Source organism: Phaenicophaeus curvirostris, chromosome 5, assembly GCF_032191515.1.
Source record: "Phaenicophaeus curvirostris isolate KB17595 chromosome 5, BPBGC_Pcur_1.0, whole genome shotgun sequence".
Taxonomy (NCBI): domain Eukaryota; kingdom Metazoa; phylum Chordata; class Aves; order Cuculiformes; family Cuculidae; genus Phaenicophaeus; species Phaenicophaeus curvirostris.
In genome coordinates this window covers 27,074,872-27,099,567 of record NC_091396.1, presented here as the reverse complement: position 1 = coordinate 27,099,567, position 24,696 = coordinate 27,074,872, and the positions used below count along the sequence as shown (strand labels likewise).

Sequence of the window (24,696 nt, the reverse complement as noted above, 5' to 3'; positions counted from 1 at the left end):
AACAATATATTAACAATTATCATGCAGGCAATAGTGATCTTGAGCTAATTCATAAGCAAAATGTCTATGTAATGGCAGCGAAAAAAGAGTTGAGGACATCTGATATTCTACATTCTCTTTTAAACCAACAAAAATGTTGAGTTGTATGTGTCCCCTCTGCTTTTCCAAACACATCTGTGACTGCAGATTCACAAGAAAGGGTGAGACAATATGACAGCTAATTGCTGCCAAAATGTAGAGATTTTGGCTCTGTGTCCTCTATCCCCTTCCTTACCATACCCTTTCTTTGACTGGAAGTAACTAACTCAGAAAAAAAATCTGGAGAGTTTTCATCTTGTTTAATAAGCTGAAGTAGTTCATTGAAGAGTCCAATGAGTGCCAGAGCCAGCCTCCTGTTAGTAGTGATAAACTGTTAAATTGGCTTATTTTTTTAAGAAACCAGAGATAGCAGTGAACTAAAGAAAATAGAATTACTCTAGGCTGATAAATATCTTTCAATTGCAAGCCTTGTCAGGAGCAGTAGGGTAAACAGTGGTCATAAAGAGAAATGGATCAAGACAGAGCAGAATGGAACAGAACGGAACAGAATACACCCATTGCTTTTACAGACATCGTTTTTTTAACATGAGCAATGCACTTGTTTGGGAAAGGAAGAAGGACATGGGAAGCAAATGGAATTCAATGCCTCAGATTTTCATGTGTTTCCTACCTCTGTCCTTGCCTGGATAGCATGGCATAGTTTCTCCCATGTCTCATCGATTTCCTTTGTTCTCTTTTGGATAATGTCCATCTTGCTGTGGCCCTCCTTCTCTAGTTTAGATGCTAACTCATTTAAGGAGACAACTTTGGAATGTCCCAGAGGTTTCACCTCACTTACAAAATCTTTAAACTTTTTCTCCAGCACCTGAGAGATAAAAATAGGTATAAGATATAGATAAAAGAAATACTGCCTACCTCTGTGAGAGAGGCAGAAGAAATCACTTTCTCTGTACTGTATAACATAAAAATAATGTATTGCAATCTACCAGTGCAAATCACTTGATAAGCCCAGGTGATCTGGAGCCAGAAGAAAGCATCTGTTGTCTTGATCATTTAACAATTTATGTCATAACAATCACCCATATCCTAACCAAGAGGTGCTGCCCAGATCAAAAGCTAAGAAACATAACCTGTTAGGCTGTCCACATACGCCATAGTTGCTGAAAGGTAAATGCTATGAATTACACTTCTCAGCACTGTGTGTCCCGAGGACAAATTTATCCTTGAAATCAGCAGCTAGAGGTGTGAATTCTGCATTCTAGTGTTTTCCACTGAAATTCTTACAAGACCGTGGCCCTGTTCTCGTCTATTTTTTAGGCTCTGCCAAATTAATAATCAGGGCCAGCAGGGAAGTGTGTTGATCTTACCCCCCAAAAAAGCTAACTTGCATAACTATTGATGCATCTACTTTTTCTGTTGGAAGATGCTACCTCAGAGGGTCCTGTATAAGCAGACAGAAATGAGTCTGAGTTTTTGCTGCAGAGATAAGTGATCTGCTTTGGTTTTGTCACTGTATCATACTTCACTGTAAGCAGCTACACAAAAATTGCAGCAAATATATTCCTGCTTTGCCACACAATACATACAATACTTTTTATTTTCTTTTACCTCAACATCATCTAAGTCCTGCCCATAGTCATCGGACTCTGCTACAGACTGTTTACTGGAAAGCCACACATCCACCAGCTGGAATTCTCTTTCAAACAGATAGAGCTGGAATTGTTCTTGAAGGCATTTTCTCTGGGTCTCGGCCTTCTGTAGGAGAGACTGATAGTCTGCTAGGATTCCCTGAAGCTTTGAAAGTATAGCTGGACTGCAAAGAACAAGAATCAGAAGGCATGTCTTTGTTTTACTGTTCTTTTTGAACATTTTCTATTTTGACAGGTTGAATTTGCAACACCTTCAAAATACAGAAGAAACCAGATAACATCATGGAGTGGGTTATGCCAAACTGGTAAAATCAGCTAGTTCAGAAAATATGATATGAATATCTGCTCTTTTCACTTCCTTCTCCCCAGACAGAAAACCAAAATGGCAATGAAAAAAACTGTCAACAATGTCCATTTCCTTTCCCAGTAACAGGTTCTTTTAAACCATTATGGTAGATCAGAACTAGATGACAGGTCTTGGGAACAGACAGTGGCCAAAGAAGCTGATCTTTGTGATCAGTCTGTTGTTAAACAACAACAGTTATGAAAACAGTAGAACAAATATTAAGCCTTTTGAGTGTCGAGTGTGTGTTGGTGGTGAAGGAGGGCTTGATATCCCCTAAAGTCATATTTCTGGATGAGCCATCAAAAAGCTGCTGAAGGCTGAACTTTTCCATGTTTGTCTTCTCTGGGCATTTCTGTTAAACCTGGAGCAGAAGCTCTTTTTCACTTTCCTACCTCTCTGGATTGTCTTTGTTAATTAAGCTGGCTCCTGTCTCCTGTACTTTCTCAATCCGGGGTCTGAAACCATCCATGTCCAGCTTGGTAGCTTCAAGTTTACGAAGTAAAACCTGTGTGGATTCTTCATTCTTCCCATAATCAGAGTTCTCCAGAATGAAGCTCCTCTCTGCCAGCCATGCTTCCACCTCCAGTAGCTGTATAAAATACAGAGGTGAGCCTGAACACAGCCGTGATTTAGGCCAAGACAAAGAAAACTGGAAAGCAGTGGTGCCCAAAGAAACACCTCAGTGAAAACAGAGAACAGCTTATGTGCTTTCCTTTAGTGCAATCTAGCCGGCACTATTAAAAAAAAAATGTACCCAGAACCCAGTAATTACAGTTAGTTGTTTTTCCTTCACTGCAGTTACTTGGAAAATTAACTGTTATTTCTCTACTGTATTCATATCTACCAGATATAAAAAACTAGGACAAGTATGGATTCTGCTCCTATCTTGGCACCTGCATCCATTCAACAATGTAGGTATCAGTTCTTTTAAGCAACAAAAGACAGATCTCTTGTGAGCCATCTTTACCTCATTCAGGAACAGATGTGCCTCATATGACTGCATGAGCCGCTGTCTTCTCTCTTGAGCCTCTGCTTTCAAGGTTTCTACAGAATTCTCAAGCTCCTTCAGATGTTCCATTATCCTGCGAGAGGCCGAGTGGCCTCCTTTTACTAGTTTCTGTCCTGAACTGAACACTGCTTTGGTCAAAGCATCCCGACTGCTTATCTCATTCTCCAAATTCTGGAAAGAGTAAAACGACAGAGCAAAAATAAGAACTATGGATTTTTTTAAACCCGACAATATAGCTACCTAACTTCATTATAAGTCTCTTTTCTGCACATGAAGATGGGTCAGAGGTGTAAAGTCTGAGTGAATGTTTGAAGTGGAGTTGAGGAGATTTTTTTTGGGTGGAGTGATTATAGAAATCAGATATAACCATGAAGTTTGGACCTTGGTGTGTATTCATCACAGAGTGTGGAGGGAAAAGGTTCAAATAAACCACAAACCTCTTATCTGTAGATCCTACTGAAATATATACACTTCTACCACATTACTTGGTGTTTCTCACACTAAAATGTGCTTTAATTAAAATTAAAATTCTCCCAGGGAAGAACAACCAATTCAACTGCTTATCAGTATTTATCCATTGCCAACATCTTTGTAGAAGATGCAGCTTTGCTTGACAGCCATTGCAAACACTTACAGGTACACGTTTTACCAGGCAGCCAAAAGGACAAGGAGAGAAGACAAATACCTGAACCATTTCTGTAAGAGATTATTTGAAACTAATTTTTGAAGGACGGTAGATTTTAAAATCATATGCATATCTCCATATATCCTCTCATACGATATTTGCTTCAGTGGGAAAGGATGATGCCGTCAATTTGTCTGTAGGAGGATGTGCATTTGTGGCTAACTGCACTTGAGCATCTTGAGCACAAATATACCCCACTCATACATCATAAATCAGCTCATAAATCATAGAACGGTTTTGGTTGGAATGGATCTTAAAGATCATGTAGTTCCAACACCCCTGCCTACCCCACCTCAGACTACAATTGTTCTGTTTATTTTCATAGCTATAGTGTTGTGTTAATGTAGAAGAGATACTATCCCTGAGGAGAGTAGCTTCTTTTTCAGCTTAAGTATCAGACCTGGCTGGTAAAGAGCTGAGATTCTAATCTTGCCTCTGACTTCCTCCTATTAATTTCAAGACAGTCACTATGTTGTTGAAAAGTGACACCATATCTGACCCCAGCAGAATGGCAAAGTGGCAAAGATTATAAAGCATCTTGTACTGTGTAGTAATAATAAGCTTGCAACATGAAAAACAACTTTGCAGTTGAAGATTTAGGAACATGTACTCACAGTACTTAATATATAACAACAAGAATTAAAAAAAAAAATAAAAGGGGAGGGAGGAAGTGAGGAGAAACTCCATTTGAAGCCAAACAGCTGTGCATATGCATATTATATTTGTGCATAAATGCAATTTTGCAAGACAGTATTTTTTTTTATTGATACATTTCATGCACAATCTCTTTTGTGGTAACCAACCAAGGACTGAATTTAAAAAATCTGGCTTATTAAGACAAACACTAGAAGGTGGAAGTAACAGTATATTCAGTTCTTGACCGTTATGTAACCTCTGACCTTTGTTTGCCTGTAAGCCAATATTAAAAAAAAAGCTAGCTACTAAAAGATTGAAAATTCAGAACTTATATTTTAATCTTCCTCCAGGAGAATAAGAAGCAAAATAGTAGGAAGAGCTGATGTTTTATTATGCACTGATATTATGGTCTGTCTCCCATTCTCAGAGTTCCTTGAAATATTTTGAGATCTTGCCAATTAACATAAAGATAATTGCAGTCTGAAGCAGTATCTCCACTGTTCCTTCAGTTATCATGAATATTTGCTCAGATTAATTCATCTCAAACACTGATTTCTCCTGTGAACCTAATTAATTCCCTACCATGTCAATCAGCTCATAATTTTTAGGAGTAATTGCACACAAAGCAGTATTTATACCATTAATCATGAAGAAGAAAGCTTTATTTTTTACTGTCTAATCTCAAAGTCATCAACTTCATCTTCCTTAAATACAGAATTTTTACAAATATGAGAACTACACTAAATACTAAGAAGATGAAAAATATTGAGAATATACCCATTTGTCTTACTCAGGAATATTATAGAAAATACAAATAAAACCACTTTACAATTATTCATTAAATTGTCAGTACGCCTAGGATAAATCAGCTTCTCAAGAGACTTCAATGCCATCCTAATACATCGCCTGCAGCAGGCTTGACTTTTTACGCTGAGAACGTTTCCAATTTATTCTAAGTTCAGATTTTTATTCATAGACATGCAGATTTCTCCAAAAGCTTGGGCTTTCTTTCTCTCTCTCTGTATGTGTATCACACACTCTCCCACTTTATAAAATCTTCTGTCTTTCCCAGTCCTATTGCAGACTTCAGATTTTCCCCCAGAGGCACTTGACTTGGCACTTAAATGGGCTTTCATTTGCTAGCATTAAATATCACTAGCTGCTGGAAACCTAGCAGGATTTTTTGTTCATTCCACCTCATGTTTACAAAGTGGCGGTGCTCCTTATTAAAAAAATATTGAGAAGGCAGCTGCTGTTTTATTGGTATTTGAGATGACGGTGTTCCAGGCACTGCTTTCTCTGATGGCTCAACCGAAACTTGCAAAACAATTCAGCAGCTACCTTAAAAGCTGCCACTGGAATGAAGGATGGCTAAGGATCATCATCCTGTTAATCCCCTGCCTCAGGAGCAGAAAGAATTTTAGGGAAAGGTGTTTTCGTGGGAGCTCATCCTGAGACATCTGAGCAATGAGCTTGCTTGGATGCACTTACTCAGTTTCAAAGCATATTTGTTGGGACATCTATTGCCCAAAGGAGCTATGACAAGATACGCTACAGTTTGCAAAATCCATTTTTTATTGCAAAGGTGAGGTTTTGAAATCAGTTCACAGAAAAAGCCAATGTGTCCACAGAAAAGCATATGATGCCTATACCACTGCAATGATAAGTAGCATGGAATCCCACATGTTGCCAAGTCATGAACCTATCTTTTGTAAAATATAATTATTATCACAAAAGGATAAGAGTAAACCCTGGCACCATGACTCCTGTTAGCCAAAGCATAAATGATGAGGTTTGCCAGAGGCAAATTGCATTCTGTGTTCCTTCTTCGATTCTAAAGACTGAAAATGTTTATCACATGACATTACCTGGTGTTTTTCTTGTAGACTCTGAACAGCTGCCAGCGATTGGCCATAATCCCTGGAGGAAGCCATGGGGAGCTTCTCATGAACCCAGGCCAACTCCTCTTCTACATCTCTGAAGAACTGGTACTGAAGTCTGCTTGCCTCCAGATTTCCATGTCTCTCCTGCAGAGGATCATGTAGACTTTTATATCTGTAAGATTTAAAGGAAAATCAATGGGGATTGCAGATTAGTAAGGAATGAATGAAAGGCATTATTTTTCAGAATGATATATAGAAGGAAAGAGAAAAAAATATGCGTAGAAGAAAAAGACTGATAAAAATAGGAAAAAGATGGCAGAAGACAAGCCAGGCACTCACACACCTCTGCACTAGCTCATCCACTCTCTCTTCTAGTTCATGAGCAAGGAAATGCTTCTGTCTCTGGAACTGCTGAGCTGTAACCACAAGCTCTTGCAGTCGGTCCCTATGACTAGCAATATCTTCCTCCAATTCCTTTTGTTTCTTCAGATGACTGTTCAAAACCACCAGATCATTGTTACTATATGATGCTTTCAACTCATTTTCCACATCATCCAACCATTTCTCCATATCCTCTATACTTCGCTGAAAATGAAGGCCCTGAGGAAAACCAGAGAGAAAAGATCACTTAAACCTTTAGAACAGACAGTACAATATAAAAATCTTGACCACTTTTGGTAAGAATTACACACAGACATGAAGAAGATCCACAATGCTCTGTATACTCTTCCCAGAGATGATGGTTGTTCAAATGAATAAGAGAATTCAGTCACAGTGAACACAAGAACAGAAGTGGAGAACATCAAGAGCTAGTCTTACTTGTGTTGCACAAATACAAATGATGGACTCAGCATCTTCAAAAGAAGCCATTTAAAGGGAGAGCTCTATTTTTATACCCACAGAGTGTCCGACAGCCCATCCAAAACTCAAAAGTCATGAGAATTCTTTCACCCAGAGTTAGAAGAATGAAAAGCAGTTGTGTGTGTCTTTCTCAATGTGTTGGATTAAAATTGCCATTGGGAGTAGACGTGTGAGAGAACACATTTTCCCTCAGTATCTCCTTCTGAAATCCTGATCTAAGCTAGCAGCAGAAAGCAGATGGGAACATAGCCTACAAATCCTTTTCCTTTCACAGGGATCTCCAGTTCTCCCAACTGATTATGTTCAATCAGTCCACACTTAGTATTTATTTTTGCTCTAATCGTCTTGAGTAGTCAGGTATAATTGTATCAAGTGACATACTTGTAGATGAGATGTGTAGCAAGACAGCCATGATATTTCTGGAAATGACACCAAGACCCAGCCACTGGCATCCCTTTATTACCTTGTAAGCATCCTGCAGCTTGGCCTGTTTATCCTGGCAACTTGCTAGCAGTTCCTCCCACAACTCTTCCATTTCTTGCAGTCTGGAATGAATGGCTTCAGGGGCGTAGTGCCTCTCAATAAGCATCTTCTCCCCTTCCTATAGCAGAAAGAACAGTCAAAGTTTTCTTCCTTTGCTGAATGTGCCAGAATGTATCACTTTTGCCTCCATAAACAAAGTCTACTGGCACTGTTCTGTAAAAGGCCGGCTGCCACTCATCACTTCTTGACATAACAGAGAGAGGCTGCAGAGATAAACAAAACCGAGATAATTGCAAAATGCTTACTGAAATTGGGGCAGAGACTGATTTTTCCATTTTTCTGGACTCTACACTTATTTGAAATGCTAGAAGACAATATTCGAAGACAAAAGGTAAAGAGAATCTTCATCAGGCAACAGCTACATTGTGTAAAAGCTGTCAGGAAGCCTGGTTTGCAAGCATTCATTTTTTTTCCATGATGTCCCATGTTCTGTGATCACTATTTGAAACTGTCCACATACCAGTCCTTTTGTATTCCCTTCCTTGCCTATTAAAAGAGAACTATCTCATACAAGTGAGTCACTGTTTGAGGAAATAAAAACCTCTTTTAACCATGTAACATTGTATCACTGTTATTACATAATAAAAGTCTCTCTGTATTTCAAGTTCCTGAACTGCAGATGTTTAACAGGTTGGTAGAAGAAGTAGGTGGGAGGTGGGGCACAGCAAGGCCTGCATCAGGTAGAAGAGCCTGTAGCTATATCCTTAAACTGGGACCAAGTTTGCTTTAGAAAGCTAAACTGAACTATTTCTACATTTTGCAATAGGGAAGAGGAGGCATAACAAGAGAAAGATGCCACATCATGATAGCAGATGTTAATTGTCTTCTAAAGAGCAACTAATAAAGCTATTCCCAACAAATAAACACAGGGCATCAAGAAATAATGAGAAAGAGGTTGTGCAAACATAGCTCTTTAAAAATGGATTAGTTTAGAGAGAACTGTAACTCCACCCTTTAACCTGCTTGTGTTGCCTGTACACAGCAGAGTTAAAAGGTTTCTAAAGGAAAAATTGGGAGAGGGTGTGTTTCTACAATACTGCATGTAGGTGAGTCTGAGGGCTGAATTTACTTTTAATGCTTAGCTGTCTGTTGCAAAATACAGCTAGTATGCACTGTGCTGAAAATACGGTTAATAAACATGTAACAGTCTGTCCTTCCAAATTCATAATCTGATCCCAGTTTCTGCCAAGTTCCTGACAAAGACTGTCAGATTTCCCTCATCTCTCTCTTGCTAGCATGTCTCTGCAAAGGCAACACTTGAAAACTCTTCTTGATCCTTTTTGTTGGACACATCTTACTGGACTTGTTGAAGCTGTGCATCCAGTCAGCTGGGTTCCTTGCTAGAAGGAAACAGGTGCACTTGAAAACTGGCATCCACCCTCAAGAGAAGTCTCTAAAGTCAGTGGACTAAATCTTTCATTGAAAGCACTCATCTCTTTCCATTCCGTGCATAGCGAATACAGAAAGCAAGGTCACCCTAGATAGTAAGAGAAGTTGAAAGAAACCAATGGACATAGAAAATTCTTGATGGACCAAAAGAATAAGCTTCCCAGTCCCCTCAGAGACAGCACAAACAGTGTCAATGAAGGGGACTGATTCCCCCTTGCTCGTTTGAGATCACTGTGATTCAGACAGCCTGCAGAGTATTTAATGCTAGTTGCCCATCCTTGCTATCAACCCCGATTCTCTCACAGATTTGATGCAGTCCAGGCGATTTCTATTGGCCATGATCTCTGCTTGGAAAGTCTGGTGCTTCTGCAGTTTGGTCTGCAGATTGCTCGGATCCTTCCAGCTATCATCCTGGGCAATGCTATTCTTCTCATTGATCCAAGCAGCCACCTTTTGGGAGGAAAGTACAGAAGTAAACAAAACCTTCAGCATCTCTTCAGCTCCAACCAGCCTCCTCTAATATGTATAAAACATATGACTAGTGAGTGCATACACAAATGAGTTGTCGTTCTGAGGTCCTGCTTCCCTAACCCTCTCCTGTCTTTCATAATAAAGTCATCCCTGTATCTCTGTTTATCAGCACTTTTACCTGGAAAGGGAGCTGTCTCCATGAGATACTTCCCATGCAGAGAGAAAGTGGATGGGTGCACAGACACATGTGTGCATGGAGAAGAAAGGGCAATAATACCCACTGTTGGAATCTCACAAGAAAAGAACTAATTTGCCTCTTTCCATGAGTTGTAAAATGGTGGCATTCTCCCTTTTAATGCATTTATTTCTTTCACATTTTGTTGGCATCCAATGCACAGCAGATATTTCATCTGGTGACTAGAAGGAAACTGACTTGAAAGCTGAGAAATATCCCTTTACTCTTATCTTCATCTTTCCCAATATCATTCCATTCCAGCTCAGTTCCTTGATTTTTCTCACAGCAAATCTCTTTGGAAATTCAGATCTATGCAGCACAGTGTGCTTTAAGATACCACAATATCATGAGTCCCATGTAATTGTACCTCAAAGGAATTCCTCAGCCACTTCTGTAGAAGTCTTGATTTCTCTAGCAGATATCTGCGAGCAGCAGCATTCTCCAGAAGCTTCTCTTTTCTGAGATGAAGACAGATATGTGAGGTAAAAGCCACAGACTGAATTAGATAGGATCAGAGGTTTCAGTTTTCATCTCTAAAACATAGTGATCTAAACCTCCCTTCTCTTGGAGAGAACTGTCCATAATACGCAGTCTCCAGCCTTCCAAGATCTGGACTGTCATATAAGATGCTCAGGACACTACAGGAAGGATTACTAGCAGACAGGTATGTCTAAAGTACACAAAAATTCTGTATGTATGATATCTGCCTATGGGAATACACCATTATTGCCTTTCAGGGTACAAGAGCACATGAACTCAGCACATTTCTTACATGGAAAGCTTGTGAGTATGATGGTATTTGTCATTGATATACCAAAGCTACACCATCCTCTCATCTTTTTTTCCAAATGTGTACCTGCAGCACTTTATTCATGTTAATGCAGGTGTGAGGTAGCTTGGTTATATTGATAAATTTATATGTTCCACTTATAACACACAGGATCTCCAGTCTCTCCATAAATTTTATGCACATCTTTTAATCCACCACAGCACTGACTACAATTGCTTCTGCTATCAGTATTTGTTTAAGATGAACAATATGCTATGCCCTAGGAGAAATAAAGTAATTCACATGAAAGGACAAGATCTGATCAGAAAAATTGCAAATGTCCTAAAAGATAATTTATTCAGGACATTAAGATCAACCCCATTAGAACAGTGAAAAAGTGGTTGTGTAGCAAATGACCTTTCTTGATGTATTTAATTATTCATTAGCACAGCAGGCCTCTGTTTTGTTTCATTTTGGGTTTTTTTTTCAGCACTGTCCCTAAGGCCAGGCCAGGATACAGAATTACAGGAAAAATGTCTTTCTCTTAATCCCACTCCTTCTGAGCTAGACCATATTTTTGAAACCTCCTAATGAAATATTGACTAGACTCAAGTCAATTTGGCAAGACCACAGTGCAAGGAGCACAGCTGAGCAAATGGAAACCAGTTTACAGTTCTCTTAAAACTTTTAAACATATTAGTGACATGGGGAGAGTCTCATTGCAAAAGAGACGGGTGGCTGACAGGGGAAGGGTTTGACTTCACCTATTCAGAACAGCCAGGCATCTGTTGGTGATGTTGTCTGAGTCATAATGCTTGTTCTGCGTTAGCTGCTGAGCAAATGAAGCCATCTCATCAATTTTCTCCATCTGAGATCCCAGGGCTTTTTCAAACTGTGTGTGTTTCTGCTGTAGGCTTTCCACACTAGATAATGAGTCCTGGATAGAATTCAACAAAAGGGAGCTGCTTTCAGTCAGAGTTTTTCCATCCACAGCAGATAATCCAGAATCTAAATGGCATTTAACCCACATCTGCAAGCTGCCAAGAAAATTTATTGGTCTTTGAAATTTATTGGCACTGAATCTGACACCTAGGGCCTAAATAATGTTCTAGGCATGGTCTGAGGCCACTATTTCAGGGTCAAAACTGAACTAACTGCTGGATGCTTAGCTTCCCTGTATGTTGTTGTGCCGCATAGAACATACCACTTCTCAAGAGATGAAGCATCAGCTCCTAATAATCAATCTTAAGACAGATGCTATTTTTGAAGCAACTGTGGGATGCCAAACTGAGATCAGAGTTAAGAGAACAAATACATTATAGAAACAGATTAAAATTAGAGCCTCGGTTTCAGCCCACAGGATTTGGAAGAGCTCAGATCCAAATTTGCATTTGAGGTGTGGAGCCTGACATTACAGTTAATCTGAAGAGTAAAACCAGAATTTGGCTTCTTGTAACATTTGTGAATCTGAACCTTAATGACTTAGAGTTCTCTTTTCAGCGCCCCTCTGCGCTGTTATTTTTAAAATCAGTGGTGTCAAAATGTTGTTACTGCAATAAACTCTGCTCTCCCACTATTCCACAGGAAGCAACAAAGCTCGCATCGAATGGGTCAGAAAAAATTCTAAACTTCTGGGTGTTTATAGGAGTCATTATAAGGGGAAGTACTCACAGAAGTGCTCATTGCTGAGCTCTAACTGTGACTGGAAAATAGGTGACTCCTTTTAAGTCTCACATACTTCAATGAGGGACTGTAAATACATATCTCTAGGCTGAAAATTATGGAAACAGACACAAGCCACTAGCACTGTATGTTTTTCATACCATTTGTACCCATTATGTCTACACTGAAATCTGAGATGTAATTGTAGTTCCTACAGAGAGAACTAAATTGGCAGCACTACCTATACAAGATGCAGGGTAAGCTAGGCATCAAAATATATATCCAGCATCCTGCATGGCTTTTGTAACCCAGGTATCAGACTGCTGTTTCAGATATTGCACCTACAGTAGGTAATGTAAAGCTACACTATGTCAGCATTGACAGCAGTGATGACTTGCACATTGCTGCTAAGTGTGTTTGGGTCAAATATGACCAATTAGAGAGATGCAGTCTCATTTTCCTGCTATAATTGGAGTAACTGGACTATTTCATTACACTTGGGGCTGAGAATCCAATCCTGCATAAAGTGTCAAGGAAAGAAATCTGATCCTAAACCATAAATAAGGAGTAACTTCAGAAGAAAAAATCACAGGAAGGTTCAGAGCAAATCAGCATACTTCACAGCTCCCTTTCCTCCGGACCAATTGCAGAGGAAATTGTAATTTGTCAGAGCACCTACCCCTAAGTCCTCATTGGCTAGGAAAGCCTCTTTGCTGCTAAGCCAGCTCTCGATCTGTTCTACATAGCCGTAGAATTTCTGTATAGGGAAAAAAGGTAGTCATAAACATGTTGTAAAACAAAGGCAAAACTAACTTCAGCAGATTATGACAAAAAAATCAAAACTCCAGGGCTATTAAAAAAATGAACTACATAGCACTGGATAGCAATAGCACTAGATATTACAAAAAACACATGCAAAGTAATTATTATTGCAACTTTCTCCTTTGCAATATGATTTTTTTTTTTTGTCTAAGACATAGGATAGAATACCAGTTCTTGCAAGCTTGTTTGCTTATAGTGTAGAGCATGCTATGTAAGGCAACTGGCTAATAAAAAGGGTTGTAACATGGCCTGAAATAAGTAGAACGTAATACATAAAGAAGCATGAAAACAGCCTTTATCACATGGCACAGGTTGTTTTTATAATAAATAAATCGCAGCTGCGATTATTTAAGGTATTGACATTCCCATTGTAGAACTAACTGAAACAGAGATTTCTAATTTTTGCCAATAAGCCATTTCAGCAAAAATTTTGTAAGTGAGATGACTGTTACAGGGGAGTATTTCTGGAAAACTGCAGCCAAACCAGTTTTTTCTTAGAGAAAAGCCAGGGAAAAATACTGTGTTCTGTCTATGCTAAATTTTCCTTCAGATAATTATTTTTTTAAAATACTTGCCTCCCTCTATGTTGTTTTGGGGGGACATTATAGAATCTGGTAGAGTACTGATGATCCATTTTAAGCATGTGCCTTTTGCCAGCTGCATGAGAGTCTGACTAAATTTTGCTAAGTTTTATAGCCTTTGAAAAACATATGAGTACATATTCCACAAAAATGTCTTTGATTTGTAAAGGTGCAGTTTCCAAAAGTCCTGCCACCACTAAACGTGCTTGGCCCTCAGCATGCCTTCTGGAAACTAGTGAACTATATATGTACATTATAAAATCTTATAAATTTATTGTTTATACCAAGGAAAGTTATCAGTGGCATGCATTCTCCGTTGAACATCTTTTTACTCACCTGTAAATCTTGTGCCTGAAACAATTTGATATATTGCTCCTGCCATGTTTGGGTCAATTCAGACCAGGCTTGCTGTAGTCTGGAGAGGTATTGGTGAATCTCAGGGGTTGCGTAGTGACCAGAATTGGCAAGTTCTTGACCACAATTACTAAGAGAGTTGAATCTTTCCATTCGCGCTTCAATCTCCTCCTACAATATATTACTAAGGTTGATGTCAAGGTTTTACAGAATGCCAGTTATTCAGAATAAAAGCCTTAAGGGGAAGAATATGGTCTGTAACTTTCCAACACTGATATTTATATGGAAAACCAATCATCTTTGAACTATGTTACTGAAGAGCATAGAATTACTCATGAGAATTACCCTTTTTTTTTTTTTCATCTAGGAACAATTGGTCTCCTAAAAATCAAAATTGGGATCAAATTAGAAACAGATTAGAAAATGCTTAGATATAAACAGAGTTTTGAACATCCATTATACCATATGCCCCCCATCTTCCTACATAAATTCTTATGAGAATTATGAGAAACAATGCCTAGAATTTTTCCTCTCCTATCAAATGTGTTGGCATCAGATTATTACATTAAAGACAAGGTTTTACTTTATTTTGTAGTGTTAAAATGAAATGCATTTAAATTTTTCACCCAGACTGAGGAATGAGTTATGCCTATATACTGAATCCTGAAAGTAAATACATGACAAGGAACTACGAACCCTGCAAACTGAATGTGGAATTCCTAACATAAACAATTTGAAAATAAAAACCACCATGTGCTGAAATGATACCACAACTCAAAAGCCACGATAAAAACCATGGCATGTACTATGAAATGCTGGAATTAGAACTGCTGGTTTTAGGGCTTTTCTGTGGGGTGGTGTTGCCCAATCACACATAACGCAGCTGTAAGATATTCTTTCTATTTTTTATTCAGGTTGGCACCTTGTGTTCAATGCTAATCTCCCCTAAGGACTTTGGTTTGAGCCGCTACCCTGAACAAAAATAACCCTCAATTCTTCTTGTCTTGTCTATAGTTTTAGTTTAGCCAAATACAAAAGAATGTATTGCCTGGATTCCTGTTTTTCTATGTGGCTGTCTCCATAGAGTCATTTGGGGTCTTTGACTAACAGATTTTAAACACTTAGATCTTGCTACCATTTAAATTTGGAGTACACTACATTAGTGGTTTGGGGTGTTTCTGTTGTGACAAAGAACTATTAGCAAAAACATTGCTAAGACTGTGGCATAAGAGAGCATTTTTTAAATGGGTGACTCTGGAAAGGGGGTCTATTGTAGTTAGTACTGTGATACGAATTGTTTCAGAACAGAACGTGTAGTACCATTCAGTGGTAATTTATGACCCTGTGTGAGACAAACTGCTGTTTTTATTTTCCTCTTAGGCAAATGGAATTTGCATGACCAAATCTAACTCAGATTTAGAATTAACTGGCATTAACCTTTTGGCAATATGAACAAAGAGATCAGCGGTGAGCATATTTTGATACCAAACCAGCTTTTGTCTACAGGGCTGGACACCAGCCCAAGTGGGAGCTATTTAAGCTTTCTGAGACTTTTTGCAGAGGCATCAGTTAGCAAACAGCTCATAGGATAGACGTATGTCAATATTTAAGTGATTTCTGTCCCTAGCCTGTTAATGAAAACAGTCTTTTCCCCATGGTATTGATAGACGCATGCAGCAAAATTCAGCTCTGTCTGCAGCAATTAATTTCCATAGGAAAGATTCCCAGTATGTTCAACTGGAAGAAATGACCATACTCACCTTTCTCTCTTGATGCTCCTCAATCATGACCTCTGCTTCATTTGCGCTTTTAGGAAGATGTCCTGCTTCCATTAAGCCTTTGATATTTTGTGTCCAATCTAGCACCTCCTTCATCTCCAGGATAAACCTCTGCAACTGATAAGAGGCTGCCAGCTTCTCCTTCCTGCCACACAATATGCAGTTTTGCATTATCCAACACAGAATTATCTAAATGCTTCTCACCCTTCAACTGCAGAGGAAGGTATTCTAGGAGAAGTCAAATGAAGTGAATTCAAGCCTCCTAGGATACCTTTCCCTTACAGCTCCCAACAGTCCTCATGTTAAACCATAATCACAGGAAATGTATGCTGTCTTGGAGACAACGTGCTTAACTTATTTTCCACATCAGTTCATTAGGACAAAAAAGGTAAAAAAAGTCTTCATAATTGTTGGTTCGAGCAATGATTACAACTCGGGTCTAAGCCTTTTTTTTGTTTTGGAAAGATTCAAGAAAGAAAAATCTTCTAGAACTATCCAAAAATGTCTTTCATAAAGGCTTCATAACAGATTTAATACAACAGCCTGAGGGCATATTAGTAACATTATTCAGGGGGATAAGCCACAAACTCATTGTATTAGTTTTCCCAAAGTCATATCAGTGGAACTTTTCCTGTACCAAGTCACATTTCTTCCAATGCAGGTGTCTGAGCTGCCTGTATAAACTTTGTGACGGATACTCAGAAAAGTTTTAAGCCCCCTGGCAAGTAGATTTGAGACCCTAGGGAGCAGCTTTGCTCCTGCTGAGAGCTATTCAGACCACTAGAATTCTTTACCTTTGCTTGGCCTCTTCCTGGAGTTGAAACCAGTTGTTTTTCATCTCCTGTTGCTTCTTAGTCAGTTTGTCATTTATGGATGGATTTCTTGTGGAAAGGCGGAAAGATTCCAGTTCCAATGGCTGGGAAGAAATTTATAGTGGGGTGAGTTTATGCCAAATATCTGCATTCATTCCTGAGTTTGTCTTTCAGGACAAGTAGTTCATTTTAACATCCCAGTCTTCAAAAGTAGGTACTGAAGTTAGACTAACAAAACATACAAAGGGACTTGTCATATGCACAAAAAATACTTATGCATTTGTGAGCAACTGCCCATGTGAAGAAAGATGTGTAGGTTGCTTTACAAGCACAAACGTTAATTTACAGTTTTGCAGAACACAGACAGGCATATGAGAAAATGAAGTGCTAATTGTAACCTCTATTAGCTTAGAATCATAGAATCATGGAATAGTTAGGGTTGGAAGGGACCTTAAAGATCATCTAGTTCCAACCCCCCTGCCATGGGCACGGACACCTCCCTCTAGACCAGGCTGCCCAAGGCCCCATCCAACCTGGCCTTGAACACCTCCAGGGATGGGGCATCTACAACTTCCCCTGGTAACCTGTTCCAGTGTCTCATGACTCTCATGGTGAAGAAATTCTTGCTTATATCAAGCCCCTCTGCAGTTTATACCCATTCCTCCTTGTCCTGTCACCACAAGCCTTTGTAAACAGTCCCTCCCCAGCTTTCTTGTAGCCCTTTTTAGGTACTGGAAGGTTGCTATAAGATCTCCTCGGAGCCTTCGCTTCTCCAGGCTGAACAACTCCAACTCTCTCAGCTTGTCCTTGTATTGGAGGTGCTCCAGCCCTCTGATCATCTTTGTAGCCCTCCTCTGGACCCGTTCCAAAAGTTCCATGTGCTTCTTATGCTGAGGATTCCAGAACTGGGTTTCATAAGCCATGAAAATATGGCAGTACACAGAAGCAACCAGATTTTCCTTTCAGCAGAAGAATCAAAAATTGTTTGTATCTATTTCAGCTAAAAGCATCAACAAAACATTACTTTCAGTGTAGACTTCTAGATGATGCTTTTACCCTTAACACATTACAACAGTAATGAACACTCACCAACCCAGGTTTAAAGGTGGTATATTTCTTGTAAAACTCCATCAAATTGACAATAATGAAGGATTTTAATTATACAGAAAGGAGAATATGCTGGGCTGGTTTTCATAAGAAAAGTACAGATATTATACTTTGTACATGGTATTTGTGGCAGCATCAAAAAACCCAAAAATTCACCAACCTCTGATTATCCTCTGTTTCCATGCAGCACTCCCCCATACTACCTTGCTAATGCTATTTGTGGAATGCTGATGAGTAATCACCCGCATTTCATAAGAGAATTAGCTAACAGAGTCACAATGTGTGAAAGAATCACACATATTCTCAACCACTTGCATACTACTGTGAAGAAAAAGTTTAGAGAAAGTTCACAAGAACATTTTTTGTATGAAGAAGCTTAACACTCTGACCAACAGTGAAAACTGTGAGAAATTGTCATAGGATTTGTACCACTATGGTTCAGCTAAGAACATTTATTTTTTATTAAAATAAGCCATTATATAGGAGCTCAGACATATATATAATGCTTGAGATTAGTCCTAAATGATGTAAACTGGACATTTTACAAAAGGCAGAGATGATCAGGCAGACAATGATAACCTAAGATTTCTGGGTTTTGATGTCTGTATCATAAAACTACGTACACTGTGGGCTTTACATTTTAATTCTAAACGGAACTAGTCTTGTGATTTTGGTTCAAGTCAGTACAGAAACTGAGGGAAAGATTAAAAGTTAAATTTGGATTTCACACTTTCCAAAAAATACAGAACAGTCTTATCTGGCTGGCAGGTAAGGGCCAGAGAATCCGTTCACGTTAAAAAGGGACCTCTCTTCTTAGATTTGGTGTGTGAGTAAGAACAACATTTGAAATAAAGTAGAATTAACCAGTACAGTATTTTACTAAGAAGAGATCTGTGTTGCATGTGCATCGCAGTGCAATTCATACTAACAAATCTGAAAAGTTATGCCGATGTTTGCACTGTGTTTTCAATAAGTACAGAAGAACTTCTTTTAGAGTGTCCTCTGAATTTTCCTAATTCTTACCTCCATTTTAGACTTAATAACACTGATTTCTCTCTCCATTTCTTCATGCCTTCGAATCAGGTTTTCCACACTCTCCACATCTTTCCCATAATCCAGTGTTTTTATCAGTACACTCTGGAAGGGGCAGTAGGATGGACAAATGGTGAAGATGACAAAAAGCAAAAGGATCATATCTTAGTTCTTTCAAATATTCCCCTCCTTCCCTTCTTTGTATTGCCACCTGAATGTTCTTATTGTCCTTTTTAATATCAGCAGGGAACCTTGTCTGCACTCCTTACAGAGATGGAACAAGAATCCACAACTCTTTGAATGGCTGAAATCCTACTTGAGGTGCCTGTGGGCATTCACTTATAAAACGAAGACAGGAATGCTTCCCTGCATTTTTCAATCTTTCTTTCCCCCTTTTTTCCATATATCAAAAGAGTGAAATATTTCCCATTAAACTGTGGCACAGAAATTTTCAAGTGTTTTATGAAAATATGAAGAATAAAATTGGCCCTCAGAATCCTACCAGAAATGAAATCACAGAAACTTAGAAATACTTTTGTAAAAATTGTTACAAAAGTTTCAAACCAACGGCCTTGTAACCGTAAGTAGTAGCACTATGCAGCTGCCTAATGTCTTATAGTTAAATTAATACCATTAGTTTTATGGAAGAAATAATTATTCTTATTCAGCCTTTTTCTTCTATTAATCTCAACACTGTAATCCAGTGTAGTCATTTTTACCTCCATTTTCTGAATGAATTAGTTTTTTATACAACTTTTCAAAGCTGCAAATTTAATATGCCTGCATTGCAACACAGGCAGAGAGAAGTATGCAAGCCAGTGTTGAAGGAACTAGCTTTGAATGTGGAACTCAAGAAGCTGCTCTACTCAAGTAGATAATTCAGAAAAAGCTCTATGGTAGCTCAGCTAACCAGCTTTTGGTATTCAGAGCTAAATTGGCTCAGGTCTGTCTGAAGGAGATGTACACTTATGTCGGTAACACAGCCAAAAGTAGTTGCTAGTCCCTTAGCTTCTTAGATTTGCATCATACTTATTGCATCTTGCTATGTTCCTTTCTTGTGAGAGGATTTACCAGACTAATTGGAGTTGTCTACAAATGTAAAGAAGCTGCAGCTTCATTAGTTTTCTAGTTCTCCTTGTAGTTATTGGAAAAAAAGGAATCACTGTTGGAGCATGTTGTATCTCATCCTCAAGTCTGACACACTGAGTTCTAGAAGTATCTGCTTCTTTCTGCTGACTGTGGATGAAATCATGGATGACTACTTCGAACAGAGCAACTAGTCACCTAATGCTAAAAGTACTATTTAATAGGCAGTATCATTTGACTAGAGACCATTAAGTAGAATCATAGAATCACAGAATAATTGAGGTTGGAAGGGACCTCTGCACATCATCTAGTCCAACCCCTGCCCAAAGCAGGGCCACCTTAGATCAGATTGCTCAGGGTCTAGTTGAGATTTGAATGTTTCCAAGGACAAAGAATTCACAGTCTCTCTGAGTAACCTGTTTCAGTGTTCAATCCGTCTTGCAATTTTTTTGTCACTTTACACCTATCTGGAATTTTTCTTGTTGCAACTTGTACTCACTGACTCTCACTGTTTCACTATGAACCTCCCAAGAAGAATCCAGCTTCACCTTCTCTGTAATCTCCCATTAGTCAAAGACAGTATACCCTTTTATTGCAGACTCTAATCTGTAATCTCTCACACTACATTTCAAATGTACCTTTTGAACAGTGAAAGCCTTAGAGCTGGTAATTCTGCAAAGTGTTTGATGACATTTCACCCTTCCTACAAACTTAGTATACAGACAATTGTGAAAGGTCACTGCTGGATACTCAGTATATCTCTAGCAACCAACACACCTAGGTTTATTGCTGTTGGCAAAATAGAACATTTTCCCATTCCAATTAATATCTGAGAACTCACCTTCTCGGTAATTCTTTCTGTGATATCATCAATTTCTCTGATTAAGGCATGAATTTCTAGGGCTCCTTTTAACTTCTTCCTGTATGCATTCAGGTTACCATGGAAACTGTTCCACCTTTTATTGAAAAGAATATTTAGAGGTGTACTTTAGAGGTGTAGATTTCCATATCTGGTAATATTTATTCCAAGTTTTCAGGATGGTACAGAGGTTAAAAGCCAAAAAATATTGATCCAGTTTCCTTAAACCCTCAAAAGCTTCACAGTCCCTATATCCATGCTTTTGGTTCTTAGCTAACAGGCTGTGCAGTAGCAAAAGCAATATGCACTTCACCAGGGCAACAATGTGAAGAGATGGAAGTGTCTTAGCTTCATGGATCTAGTGGGTGAAAAACTGCTGTGAAACAGCATACTTACCTCCAAAGCTAGAAACATCACTTTGGCCCTGCTGGATTAGAAATCCTTCTGGATAGCTTCTCTGAGAGACTTGAAAGGCAATTCCAGTGCCTGATGTTTGGTAGTCACAAAGTTAAAGAAGAAAATATATGTTGCAATTCCTCCAGTTATCCCAATCCAAGGAACCTAATCTTTCCTTGCTTTTGCTTTACACAGAAGCTTTAAAAGCATACTCACTTCTCACTGAGTTGCTTCCGGCGCTCATATATTGTCTTTGTTTCTTCCTTATTCTGTCTCTCCAGTTTCATGGCCAGAGCATTGATAGCCCTGATGTGAGCATCATCCACTGTCATCTCCTGTAAAGTGAAAAAAGGAACAAAGGTACATGTTCAACATGGTTGTGACTGAGTTTTCCACTGAGACATGAAAACCAACAATAACAGAAACAAGCAACGGTTTTAACTCTCTACCAGACATTTGAGGAACAGGGGGTTTACTCTCCTACAAATGCTGGTGTTACCAGTCCCTTGTGAGAAGACAGTAAAGGCAAGAAAGGACACTAATAACTACGGATACAATAACGATCTAGGTCTGGATGAGGACCCTCAGAACTTCTTTTCTAACCTAGTCATCCCACCAACTGATTATTTGTTGAGGAAACATAGATGCAGTTGCAAACTACATAGGTGACTACTGTGGAACAGCTGATGCGTGGAAGATTGTTTCTTTGTCAAACAAGTAGTAGTGACTGGTGACTCCAGGGCCTACTCGCTCATTTTCTAGATAAGCTTCTATCCAGAATTGCCTTCTGTACTGTGGACAATAGAGAAACCAGACAACCCATGCCATTGCATTTTCTTCTAAAGCAACATCACGGCATTTTGAAAGATATACTAAGTCTTTGAGGCAACTTTTTACCAATGTACATACCTGAGAAAGGATAATACTTGCACATTGCACATATAATCTGAACTATAGTGGAATAATTGTTCCTTTGGAGCATGACAGATGGCCAACACTGAGCACTACTTCAAAGTTCCAAAACATTCTATATTTTTCTAAGACCAGTAAATTGCAAGCTTAGCAAGGAGACATTAATAACTGGTGTAGTAGAAGCACGACTGCAAGATGTCAGTACATTGTTAATAGGCGTATTGATTCCATTTGTATTTATGCTACATCTATACCATCATGCATGCTTCCATATGTGTTTTACTATCATGCATAACCATAAAGTAAACAGAAGAAACCAGAAGACAGACAGGTATTCTTCAGAAACCCCACAGTTTCCTCTCCTGTGAAATAATACCAGCACTATGTGACAGAAAATGAGCCAAAAATCTGGCAGCCACCAATGCAGGATGATTGCTCCCAACCCTGATCTCAAGATGGATGCACACACTCTGCCAGGACCAACGTGCTTCTGTTTGTATCACACATCGGCTGTGTAGGTATTGTTGTACCAGCCTCTTTCTGTAGAAGCCATGTTCAGAGTGGTGCGGGAGCAGTGGCTACAGGCTGACAATATGTAGGCCCAAGGGCTTCCTGAGGCACATCAAAACTATCTGATGCTGATGAGGATACTGTTTTTTTTCTATCTCTTTCACCATCCTCCTTTGAGGTAGTTGTAGAGAGCAATGAGGTCTCCCCTCAGCCTCCTCTTCTCCAGGCTTAACAACCCCAGCTCCCTCAGCCACTCCTCATAAGGCCTGTTCTCCAGCCCCTTCACCAGCTTCGTTGCTCTTCTCTGGACTCACTCCAGAGCCTCAACATCCTTCTTGTGGTGAGGGCCCAGAACTGAACACAGGATTCGAGGAGCGGTCTCACCAGTGCCGAGTCCAGAGGGAGAATAACCTCCCTGGACCTGCTGGTCACACCGTTTCTGATACAAGCCAAGATACCATTGGCCTTCTTGGCCACCTGGGCACACTGCTGGCTCATGTTCAGTCTCTGTCAACCAACACCCCCAGGTCCTTCTCCTCTGGGCAGCTTTCTAGACAGTCTTCTCCTAGTCTGTAGCACTGCATAGGGTTGTTGTACACCAAGTGCAGGACCCGGCACTTGGCCTTGTTAAACCTCATGCCATTGGTCTCAGCACAGAAAGATGAACCATGTAGCTGTCTTGTCATTTGGCTGCTATACAAAGCATAAACCATTGCTCTGTTTTACTAAATGTCTGATTATGAATGTTATGACTCAAGATCTACAACATGTGCTGTATAAACAAATTCCTCCAAATATATGTGCTTCATTTGTATGAAGGAATATGAGAAACTTGGCTGTTCCTCAGGAGGACGTGAAGGGAGAAATAAAGGAGAGAAATGGAGGAACTGGCCATTTTTTTATTATGAACTTGTTCATGTAAGGTCTATATCAACTTTCAGATTCAAGCGAACATGGCTGAAAGAACAATTTTTAATCCACTTCTGGGTGGAACTCACTGAGGCTTGCAGATTGCATCAATTAAAATGGAAATTTGATCAAATTCAGGCTCCTACAGCCAGTTTTCCAGTCATGTAATGCAGTACGGAATTTTAGGTTGTGCCATGAGTCACTAACAGCTCTGTTTAGAAATCATCTAGGCAGAAGGCACAAGGAGGGAAAATTCTATTAATTTCAATGGCTTATAAAGTGTTAGTGCTTCCTACCCCCCTGATTTTTCACCTTCTCAGGGTACTGGAACTGTATTTGCTACCTGGATATATTGCTAAGCTAAAAAGTCATCTACTGCACAAGAATGTGCATGTAAAACACCTCTTACCCCTGATGGTGCACCACGGAACTCATTCAGTTTTTTCATGAGCTGTAGGCAGTGTTCATAGTCATTTCCCACATCACCTACGTTAATCATGACTTCCTGGGGAAAGAAGTGGCAGACAGGCAAACATTTAGGCTAAGATTACAAGAACATGGTACATCCCAATGGTTATGCTGATGCTGTGATTTGTTTGTAAATCATTGATTTACAGTTTCTGAGGAAGTCTCTTCTGATCTTTAGACAAATATAAGACTTAGTCCCAGCTCCCTCTCCAATCTATTACCAATTATGGAAGTAGCCTCTGAATGAAAACTTAGTGGATCAAGTGACTTTTCCTTCACTGTTACAAAGAGAAACTTGCAGATTTGATACAAAATGAGAGTGAGTGCCAGTTGCCTAATGCTTCAAGTCTCTTCCATTCTAGTCTGCTTTCATTTCTCTGTCTTGACAGAGACACACAAGAACACAAGATGACACCAATAATAATCACAATCTCTTTTGTGCACACTTCACATGAGAACATGTGTTAATACTGTCTGACTGACTTCGGCATGGAAATATTCCAGAAATTTTTTAGAATTTGTTGAACCATCGCTTCTAGAGTTTTTGAAGACCATGTCATGATTCTTCTAGGAAAAAGCCACTAAGAATATATCCTAGAAGATGACACATTTATCAGAAGTTCACTGCTAAATAGCAAGTCTCTAGTGTACTGCTTGGGTTAAACGCTAGAATCAATTTACCTTCTCCCTAATCCAGGCTTCCACCTGATCCACCTTCTGGAGAAATTCCAGGAAGTCCCGGCTGTCCTCCAGCATCTTTCCACGGGCAGCAACAGCTCTCTTTAACTTCTCCCAGTGCTCCTGAAGCATGCGGACTTGACGACGGACCTCTCCTGATTTTGGGTGGCCTTTTGATACCAGGGCTTCTCCTTTCTTCACATTCATAAGAAGAA

At 39.3% G+C, this 24,696-nt stretch overlaps 1 protein-coding gene across 1 annotated transcript in view; it reads right to left on the bottom strand.

Annotated features, from left to right (window-relative positions):
- Nucleotides 1-24,696, bottom strand: part of SPTBN5 (spectrin beta, non-erythrocytic 5) — a 95,358-nt gene that overhangs the window by 14,179 nt on the left and 56,483 nt on the right. The window contains exons 37-55 of the mRNA XM_069857985.1: nucleotides 24,485-24,676; nucleotides 23,745-23,840; nucleotides 21,221-21,339; nucleotides 20,591-20,705; nucleotides 18,655-18,768; nucleotides 16,507-16,628; nucleotides 15,695-15,857; nucleotides 13,917-14,105; nucleotides 12,857-12,934; nucleotides 11,280-11,452; nucleotides 10,114-10,204; nucleotides 9,344-9,490; nucleotides 7,572-7,709; nucleotides 6,591-6,847; nucleotides 6,233-6,419; nucleotides 3,002-3,214; nucleotides 2,427-2,623; nucleotides 1,648-1,852; nucleotides 710-904 (exon numbers count right to left, since the gene is read on the bottom strand). Coding sequence (XP_069714086.1) covers nucleotides 710-904; nucleotides 1,648-1,852; nucleotides 2,427-2,623; nucleotides 3,002-3,214; nucleotides 6,233-6,419; nucleotides 6,591-6,847; nucleotides 7,572-7,709; nucleotides 9,344-9,490; nucleotides 10,114-10,204; nucleotides 11,280-11,452; nucleotides 12,857-12,934; nucleotides 13,917-14,105; nucleotides 15,695-15,857; nucleotides 16,507-16,628; nucleotides 18,655-18,768; nucleotides 20,591-20,705; nucleotides 21,221-21,339; nucleotides 23,745-23,840; nucleotides 24,485-24,676 — 2,991 coding nt within the window. The remainder of the gene's footprint in view (nucleotides 1-709; nucleotides 905-1,647; nucleotides 1,853-2,426; nucleotides 2,624-3,001; nucleotides 3,215-6,232; nucleotides 6,420-6,590; nucleotides 6,848-7,571; nucleotides 7,710-9,343; nucleotides 9,491-10,113; nucleotides 10,205-11,279; nucleotides 11,453-12,856; nucleotides 12,935-13,916; nucleotides 14,106-15,694; nucleotides 15,858-16,506; nucleotides 16,629-18,654; nucleotides 18,769-20,590; nucleotides 20,706-21,220; nucleotides 21,340-23,744; nucleotides 23,841-24,484; nucleotides 24,677-24,696) is intronic.